This window comes from Empidonax traillii, unplaced genomic scaffold, assembly GCF_003031625.1.
Source record: "Empidonax traillii isolate 1590-97213 ecotype Southwest subspecies unplaced genomic scaffold, ASM303162v1 scaffold15:size5535645, whole genome shotgun sequence".
Classification (NCBI taxonomy): Eukaryota; Metazoa; Chordata; class Aves; order Passeriformes; family Tyrannidae; genus Empidonax; species Empidonax traillii.
This window is the reverse complement of record NW_020955208.1, coordinates 4,546,914-4,556,695: the sequence shown is the minus strand read 5'-3', so window position 1 is coordinate 4,556,695 and position 9,782 is coordinate 4,546,914. Positions and strand designations below refer to the sequence as shown.

General features: G+C 41.3%; 1 protein-coding gene across 6 annotated transcripts in view; it reads right to left on the bottom strand.

Annotated features, from left to right (window-relative positions):
- Positions 1-551: 551 nt before the first annotated feature.
- Positions 552-9,782, bottom strand: part of OSBPL9 (oxysterol binding protein like 9) — a 57,882-nt gene continuing 48,651 nt past the window's right edge. For 5 of the 6 annotated variants that reach the window (XM_027894277.1, XM_027894298.1, XM_027894287.1 and 2 more), the window contains 14 exons: positions 9,367-9,468; positions 8,730-8,889; positions 7,898-8,010; positions 7,522-7,640; positions 6,072-6,157; positions 5,651-5,825; positions 4,520-4,604; positions 4,164-4,274; positions 3,726-3,789; positions 3,473-3,613; positions 2,552-2,630; positions 1,953-2,044; positions 1,405-1,540; positions 552-1,323 (listed from right to left, as the gene is read on the bottom strand). In XM_027894277.1, the coding sequence (XP_027750078.1) occupies positions 1,249-1,323; positions 1,405-1,540; positions 1,953-2,044; positions 2,552-2,630; positions 3,473-3,613; positions 3,726-3,789; positions 4,164-4,274; positions 4,520-4,604; positions 5,651-5,825; positions 6,072-6,157; positions 7,522-7,640; positions 7,898-8,010; positions 8,730-8,889; positions 9,367-9,468 (1,538 nt within the window). In that variant the 3' untranslated portion in view covers positions 552-1,248. The remainder of the gene's footprint in view (positions 1,324-1,404; positions 1,541-1,952; positions 2,045-2,551; positions 2,631-3,472; positions 3,614-3,725; positions 3,790-4,163; positions 4,275-4,519; positions 4,605-5,650; positions 5,826-6,071; positions 6,158-7,521; positions 7,641-7,897; positions 8,011-8,729; positions 8,890-9,366; positions 9,469-9,782) is intronic. The other variant, XR_003572422.1, reaches the window with a different exon arrangement.

The window sequence follows — 9,782 nt, the reverse complement described above, 5'->3', positions numbered from 1 at the left end:
AGCCAACCTCTCTCATCAATCTCCCAAGTTCACTAAGAGTAGGCCCCGACCTCCACACGGATCCACTCTCTCCTCTCCAGCTGTCCGGAGCTGTGGGCTGTGCCTTTGTGTTCAGACTGGCTGGTGCATCATCTCTGCAGTGCTGCAGCAGGGACAGCTCCTCAGGAAAGAATCCACCCAGGAAAGTGGGTGGGAGGGGAAGAAAAGCCTCAGGCTTCAATCTCACACCGCCTTTTTAGTTTTTCTGTATGTCCGACATGACAGAATTGAGATAAAATCAAATAAAATCTAGATGTAATTGTGGAGAGAACAGCAGTTTGATTGCTACGTGTAGCTACTTACTCAACCACTGTTAACTGCAAGCAAAAGCACAGCAGTGCAGAGGTCCCTGAAGTGCTGGCAAGGCTGGATGTAGAGTCCAGAAAAATTCTCTTGTAGATGCTGCAAATTGTGCTCCTTTTGCTCACTCATTAACTACTTTAAGAAGTAGGTTTAGCTGTAAGGATTATTCCAGTGGGGGAAAAAAAAATAATACATTTCACATTAATCAATTTATCATGACTCAGCTGAAAAACAGTCTTGCTGCAAAGGTTTATTATGAAATAAATAAAAAGTCCATAAGAGAAGTTTGAAAAATCTATTTTATGAAGCTTTAAGATGCATTGGGTAGAATTACCTATGGTTACATTTCAATTTCAAAATAACAAAGTTATTTTGGGCAAGACACCGAAATGCCAAAAGATTTGATTATCATACAGGTGGAAGATAACATTGATGTAGCGTTTTCTAACAAACTGTCCCATCGGAGGAATCCTCATATTTACACATTGCAAACATCCGCGAGATTTAAGTGACGTCTTGCATTTTTGTTTCTTGCTTTTTAAATATGTAGGACCCAGGAATATTATGCAACTGATACCAAAGCCGTGGCCTTCACAGTGGTTATACAGTGTCTGTGCTCCACGGCCCAGCCTCTCCCTGCCTTGGAAGAGCTGGGAGCGGGGCCAGAGCCTGGATACACTGCCAGTATAGCGAGTCCCTGCACGGAGCTGCACAGCCAAGACACTGCCCGTTTTATTAATTGCTTCTCTGCACCAGTGAGTCCAGTATCCCTGAGATAGGAACCACTGCATCTGGAGGGGTCAGGCTCTCCCATCGGTACGTACGTGATAAGCTGATGACTGTCTTGGTATCAGGTGTAAACTTTGCTAAGCCAAGGCTTGAACGTTTTCTGCCTTTCGAACCCGCTCAGTGCTTACTGGCAGCGAGTCGCTTCAACAGCGGCTCGTCGTAAACCCAGCACTCTCCATCTTCGTGGAATAACTAAGGGAGAAAGGAATAACCACACTTTAACTTTTCCTGATTCCAGTGGAAAGGAACGAGTGCTGTTGGATTAAAACTCACCCGTGTTTCCCAGGAGGTCTCGCTCTCCTTCCTGGCCCTGGCCTCGGCTCTCTGCCGCTCCTCAAGCGCGTGCTTCGCAGCCGTGGCCGCGTCAATGTCTCGGATTTTTAAGTTGTAGGTTACATCTTTCCATAAGCTTCAAAAAAAAAAAAAAAATCGGGAAGGAGACTGCTTTATAGGAGCAGAGTGCTACGGGTTGTACAAACATAGCAGTGACTGAGTTAAGGTAGGGCTCCCTTCAGAGAAAGGGCAGAGAAGCCCCCAGTATGTATTAAACCACAACTGCACTGTTACTGCAGGAGTGAGGAGGCTGTGGTGGAGCTCTCTGCACCTCCCTGAACATTTGGTCCTGATAAGGATGTGACTGAGAACTCCAGGTCTCCTCTTCCCCCTTAACTCCCCAGCCCACCTGTCCCTGGCTCTGTGCAAAAAGGCTCAGGGAGAGCAGAGCTGGCCCTGCACTGACTGCAGTCAGTGCCCCCTTAGTCTGCACTGCAAACTGGATCAAAAATAAAACCTTAATTTGCCCAGTTAACTGAAGTTCTTACCAGCGAGACTCAAAGTCGTCTTGGTCCTCCAATTTCCTTACCTTCTTCTTAATTGTAGGCATTTTCTTGGTATCTATAAAGACAGCATTCTCCTAGAGTGGGAGATGAAAAAAAAAACAAAACAAAAAAACTATTCAGTTCTTTCTCTAACTTTAAATTTACATACCTTCTCCAGTACACTGGTTGGCAGGAAATACATGAAAAGCAGCAATTCTTTACATTCTGTTTTCTTACAAAAGTCAAGCTTCCTTAAGAATAAATGAACAAAGTAACTTCAGGACTTTTATCCTGAATTCAGCATTCTTTTGGGCAGCCTCACAGGAGTTCCCAACTATTAATGTTTGTCAAAAAACAAGAAAAAAAAACACAAACCCCACAAAACAAACAAACAAACAAAACAAAAAAACCCCCATCCCCCCCCAAAAAAACCCCAAAACAAAACCACCACCAAACCCCCCCCCCCAAAAAAAAAGGATAAAAACCCCCAATGCCACAAACACAAAAAAAAAACCCCAAACACCCCCTACCCCAAGCCTTTTAAAGCACAATATTCTGTTTCTGATGAAAAGGGAAGGAACAAAGCAATAAAGCTGTGTTACCCCTGTTGAGTATTTTGCATACATGACCCCATTCCATTCTCCTTCAATGGAGCAGAAGGGTTTCTTGTCGTTTGGAGAACTAAAGAAAAACAAACAGTCATTTCTCAGTTGTATTACAGGAACTGAAAGATCCCAAAGGATCAGAACTTCCCCAGTTGCTGTTCAGTCTGTTTTTTAGCAGCCCTTAAAGTATCCATCACCAGTACAGAAGAGATGAGGTTTCTGGAGCAATTTGCCATGAATTAATTGGATAAACCTTAACAGGAAGCACTGATAAGGGTAAGACAGGCCTTGCCCAAAGGCTGGATCTGCATTTGGAGTTAGGGAACTAGTTACAGGCCTTCCAAACAGATTAAGGGTGGTAAGTTTAAGCTTAAAAACGTTTTGCAATATCAGCCAGTTCCTCAGACCACTGGGAAACACAGACAGCAGTTCTCACATGGCATCTCTCAGTGTGTCAAAAGTGATTTAAAACCAAGTTATAAACCTCACTGTGTGAGCATCCACTTACTGACATCACAGCACGTCTCCAAGAATGATGGGAATCTCCACTGAATTCTCTGCCCTGGGTGTGTGCACAGGGATTGACCAAAATCCACCAGAGCAAAGGTATAGATAAACTGTCAAAGCCTGAGCAGAGCTGTGACTGACACTGTGAACAACAGCACTCCAAGGCTTGCTGCAGTGTTGTATTTTTAGGAGAGGTAGTGATGTTTTTGATAACTCAGGAGAGAAAAGTTCTCTCTGGCAATCAGCTTCCTCTCACAAATTTGGCTAGAAAACAGCACCAATGACAGGTGAGCATGAGGTAAGTTATTGTGTGTTGTATTGAGTATTCTACACTCCTGACTGTCCTGGAAAAAAAAAATCAGAATTTAGGGGGAAAAAAAAAAAAAAAGTGAGATGAAGAAAGCTGCTTACAAAATTTCAGCTGTAACTCTGTGCTTCTTTCCTCCATAAAATGGTTTTGTGTGGAAGACAATGGAAGCGTTATAACCTGTCTTGGAGCAACTAATGCTGCACTCTCCACCAAGTTCTATCCATGGCACAGTGAGAATAGACCTGCAATTAGAAGTGAGTTTGTGCATGGTTATAAGCTCTGGACTGATAAATATTAGGCATGAAATATCACAAGGCATTAAAAATGAAAACAGCAAACAGAGCTTTTACTTGCCTTCCATAGCCGTTAGGAAAGGTCAAAATATAGTGTTCATCATGATCTAGGCATGTGACACATCCTAGGAGAGAAAAATAAAAGCAGATTTAAATACCATTAAGCAAAACCTCTACAAAACTTTTCAGAGTGATCTCCTGAAATAATTCATTAAAGACAGGTACCACGAAAAGGAAAGGTGAAGAGCTTTATTTTTCATGGATGCTGAGAATGCCCAGCTTCAGGAAAAGGCAGGGATGGCTGTATTTGTGGGAAAAATTGTGATTTCAGCCACATGAGTGTGTGGAAGGAATCTCTGATTCCCAGACACATAAGCTCTAGTTGTATAAATTCAACCATTCCTTCCATTTAATATGACTTTAAATAATTTATGTAAATTATTCTACGAAAAATTCTACTTGCAGAATGTAAATCTACAGTAAATTTACAAACACATACCTTGCCCTATGTTATGAACCCCAATAGACATTCCTAGGAATTTTGACTTGGTCCATATGTGAGCATTGAACTGTATCCTCTTGCTAAAACACTCGGCGTAAAATGCTGAAACTGAAGAAAAAAGGGATTAAAAACAGCAGCACGAGACATGGATGCTCTTGTTTCCAAATCATTCATCAGGAAATAACTCCAAGTGCCTCATACTTGAAGGGCAACAGTCTGTAATTAGTTTCTTTCAAAAACAATTTATATAAGAGATAACTTTTAAATTTGGAGAGAAAATGAAAATCTCGGATTTAAATCAAGAGCTAATTTTACTGGATTCATCTCCACTGACAAAGTCACTGTCAACTTACTTGGAGGATGGTGAGAGACCTGCTCTGCCACAAAGGTTACGCTGCTTTTACTGACCCAGGGGACTGGTCCTTCCGAAACCGGCTCCTGGGGGACAGGACAGAGGATTCCCATCACTGACCCTGCTTACAAACACTGGATGCTTCCAAAAGAAGTTGTTTCCATGTTTAAAAGCTTCTAAAAATGTACTGCAGTGATTTTAACGTATTTGTCAATTTGCTGATGGGGAATAACCCCTTAGTCCTGAAAGGATGATGCTTTCTAAAGAACAGTGTTTCTATTCCCTTGTTTTTAAGTGTAAATGTATTTTATTTGTCCTCAAATAAAACAGTTAAACTGACTCACGTATAAACCCAACTACAAAGTAATATTTAAGCGGCAGAAGGAGTTTTCATTTTTGCTTCTGAGAAAGTGTGATCTGCATATTAATAATGATCAGATTGTATGTACCACAAAACCATAAACCAACATTAATTTCCTGTGTAATTCACGGTTAGAAGCAATGGAAGCACAAATAGAATGGAAGCACTGCCCTTATGCCAGGAAATTGGAGTGCAAACATTCACCTCAGAAGTTAGGAAGATTTGAGCAAATAAATTGGTGGGAAGCAAATTAAATGGAAAAAATATACATGTTTATATCTGAGCAATGAGATACTTAGTTAGATAAACTACACTGAAGCTACATGAAGTATCTCACAACAGCACTTCCCACATCAGCATTTACAACTTCCCAAGGTGAGAAGCCTAAATGAGGAGTCCAAAAAGAAAAACAACAACAAAAACCCCACCAGTCTACACTGATTTAAAAAATAAAATTTTAAAAAAAAATTATCAGAACTTTGGAAAGAAAGGAATTCACAATCAGTGCTATGAAACAGTTCAGGAAAAATAAATATTTTCAACACATAAGTAATTCTTTAAAAACCAATAAATTATGTTGTACAAGATATTTGAAACTTCTATCCAATGAAAACAAGGAAGGAGGGGGGAGAATTGTTAAGAAATTGCCACAAGTTGTTGATTTGCTACTTAAAACACAGCACAGGCCATTTCAGTGAGGAAGTTAACAAAGCTTTGGGAATTGCCCACGTGCATTCTAAGGCACCACCAAACATACCACAAGGAACTAACCGTGTCATCTTCACCTTCGGAGCCTGGCAACACCCAGTGGCATCGGAAGATCTCGCCCAGGATGGGGTTGTAAGGCTTTTTAGCAACTGACCCTTTTCTTCCTGCGTGAAAAGCTGAGAGGTACCATTTCACCACCTGAACCATCCGCTCCTTTGGGTCCTTCTGGTCACTGATGCTACAGGGGCCAAAGGGAGAGAAAAGAAGGACAGGCAAAATGAACCAGAAGCAGGTACCTTGGACACAGGAAAGCTTGCTGGATGCTTGGCTGTTTCACAACTAGGAGTTTGCCTGCTTTGACCATTTTTCAAGTTTATATCAAAACCCAAGCAGTGTTCTTCAAAACTACCAACTTATTTCAACAACCTACAAGGGTTGTAAACAATATCAGAAGCAGTGAATGCTTTATTTAAAACTCAAATACCTGACAAACAAGTCCGGGTGTGCAAAGAAATCAGCATACATTTCCAACAGTGACCTCCTTTCCAGAATAAAAGTGGGAAGAACAACCTGAGTGAAGAAAAACAAGTCTTACAGATGAAGGTATGTGAACATCCTGCACAAAAGCCAACTGTACTCACTGTAAATAGCAAACAGCCCCCACGGCTCCGTGTGCCCTAAGCTGATTGTGAGCTCAAGCTCAGCAATGAGTTCTGACATATGCAGGTCAGTTGGCATTTTCTATGGAACCCACGATTTAAGAGGAGCTGTTGTTTTATATGTATTCTAGACCCACTTAGAACACAGCCAGCTACGTGGCTGAGCTTAGCAAAAGCTGTTCTTAATTACAGTATCACTGATTATTTTATTTCATCTACGTGTCCACTGTCAATTTTCAGTTATAGTCAAAATCTCTCTCATGCAATCACATCCTGTTACGTGTCTCTATCAAGATGAAGGTTAATCTCTTCCCAACTCCCTCCCAAAGGCACGGCAGGTTCTGTTCCCATGGATCTGCTGCCTGCCTCAGTGTGATCCAGACCACTGCTGAAAGCAGTGCTGATTGCTGTTGCTGACAAGGTCTGTGTTCATGATGCTTCTTGGCAGCTTGAGATCAGTAATTTCCAGTTATTCCAGGAATTCCCAAAACAGACACAATTTGGATCAACTCCTATTCAGAACTGCCAGAAACTTTCTGCAGTTTGCTTGTGAGCTGCTGGCTGTTTCCCCAGAAAAGTTTTATCTTTTTATCTTCTACTGTGTGTTCCAGACTGGACAGTTCAAGTCATCCCCCTTAAGGAAACTAATGAGAGGACTGATCTCTCTTCTATCCTTTTTCAGCCAGGAATTGTTTAAATTTAACCAAGCTGCCTAGGAAGAGCAGCACGTTCAGAATGCTGTTCATTCAGCCTTCAGACAGACACCAGCATGAATCTCATTCATGAAAAATCCAACCCTTTACTTGCCACATCTCCATGTAGCCTTTCAAAAGACAAAGGCAACTTCTTTACTCATTAAGACCCAAATTAGGCAAAGCATTTCATATGGTTGCTTTCCCCTTCTATTTATGCTTTGTTGAATGTCACCATACTCTGGGATCTTGTAGGTCTTTGCTAAAGGCAAGAGTTACATTGCTACTGCACACAGCATTCCTCTTATCCCAGGCACTCCAAGAATTAGGTTCAAAGAGAACAAACTGCCACTTTCCATAGCAAACTACTTTCCCAAACAGATTTTAACAGCTGGATATATTTATTCTGCATTTTTTCCCCCCTCCCAGTAAGAACTCCAATTAAAAAATACCATACTAGAGACATTACAGCTTAACCAGCTCTTAGAACAAACATGCAATTAAATTGTTATGTAACAATGAACTGACACAGAACTCGGGGTTTACTCCCCCTCCCTTCCCCATGAACACCCAGCCAGTTTACCTTGGTCAGATCCATCCCTAATCTAACTTGGGACAGCAGATGCATGATAACACTCTTGTGTTCTTCCACCGATTCTCCCTCCCCATCATCTTCTCGATCGTCGGGAGGATCGAAGAGATCTAGAAAGAACAAATTGCTTTTGTTTCTCTCTAAACCTTCAAAGACAGACTGTATTTAATTAGCAGATATATAGCTGCCAAAAACTAAGCTTTTTAAATCCTACAGTTCAGGAATCTTCCACTAGCAAAGAAACAGTTGATAAATCATTTCCCATAAGTACCTTGTCACACATACATGATCATTCATATACTGACACAGCTCACACACAGATTAACAATCAGAATCTCCTCCCTGGAAGTTCACACAGGCCACTTACCAGTATCATTGGTGCCGTTGGACATGGAAGAATTGAGGGACTCTGTGGTATCTGGACGTTTCATGCTGCTGCCTGTGCTGCTCCGAGTCAGGACTGCAGCAGGCCCTGAAGATCTAAGGGAGAGTCATACATTCTCACAATTCATAATTAACTAATTCAGAGCAAATTATTGTAATCTGAAATTCATAGACAAGGAGTTTAGTGATAGACATTAATATATGTGCAGTGACAGACATTAATACGTGTGCTGCACGCTAATTCACAGGAAGCTCAGGATGGACTGTAGCTGAAGGAATGGGAAAGCCTTCAGCCTCAGCTAACAACACCTGAAGGCAGAAAACAGATGACTAATCCCTCTTTGAAATGTGTAGAAACTCTTAAAATTCGTTTTCCAATTCACAGAAAAAGAAGAGTAAATAGAGATTTTTGAGGACAGGGTGTCACCTTCAAAAATGTCTTTTTGTGAATGTGAGGGGGAATTGGCCATTTACCAAGGGCTGCACCAAATGCACGTGAAATGCACCTGGTCTCAGATTACAGCTCTGAGCTGGCGGTTTCCCAAATTTGGTTTATGTTAGAGTTTGTCAATATTTATACCTGATGGAATGGGAAGGAGGAGAGGAGGAAACTGCTTCCCTCACAGACAGCTGTCTGTGGCTGAGGGAGGGTTACTGTCACTGTTACACAAAGTGGCTTTTTTGCCTCCCCTTTAATTTTTTTAAAGCCAGTCGGGGTTAATTGCTTATTTAGCTTCTACAAGCAGACAAGCCAAGCCCTGCCTTTGCAGATAAAAACTGCTCTCAGCAAACACTGCAAACAGTCAGCTACTTACTCCAGACACCGCTTTGGGGAAGAACTGCTCTGGTAGAATTCATCAGCATCATAGAACTCATCCTCACTGCTCGAATAAGAAAAATCTGGGACTGTATTTGGAGATAGGTTGACATGGCTTGGAGAGGTGAGACTGCTGCTTGGTGCTGATTGCCCACTTCCTGTGGAGTATTAAAAATTACAAACTTGACACAAGTTCTTTCAAAATCCACCAGTTGTAACTTACAAATAGGACTGTTCAAATCAATAATAACTGATGTGAACTCAGAAGAGGAACTCAAATTAGAAGCAATGATCATCAGGTTCATACTGAGTTGCACTTAACAGATAACAAAAGGAAGGTCACAATGCAAATGAAGAGCACAAAACACCAGTAAAGTTTAAGGATATGCTTTCCCTAATTACCGCAAAATTGCAATGCTGGAGACATGAAGGGAAGCTGGTAATATTCATATGTATCGTGTGTATATGGCAGAGAGAAAGAGCAGGACAACTGATTTTAACACAGCACTGACACAGCTGTTGTTTAAAAGCAAGATGTAGGCCAACAAAAAGTTGTCTTTCATAACTAATTACAGGCAGTACATATGCAGGGGTTGTTTCCTGTACTTCAAGAAGACAGTTACACAGAACAGTACCTGTACTATTTGGTGTTGGAGTCTGATTTCCAAGCGACGCTACTACAGGTCCCACTGGCAAAGAGGAGGGTCGCTGCTCTGACTTGCACAGCTGAGCAGGTTCTAGGGCACAGTTTGATATGTTAAACCCAAAATTCAGAAGGAGACTCCACGTTATTTCACCTCACCCCCCAAAATTAAATCCTTTTCTATAAAAGCCACTCAGACAGAAAAACATGTCTTTCCATCACTTTTATCTCGCTCCTGTTTTTATTAAGAAAAGGTGGCATCTAAAAAAAAAGCAGTTATTTAGCTAAAATGCATTTATATTTCTGAAAAGTGTGGTTTCATTTATTCTAAAAAAGTGTGTTAGAAATGTAACTCAGAGCAAGTGAAATACATCAGAGGCAGATCTACCTGATGGCCAAGGAAGCTCC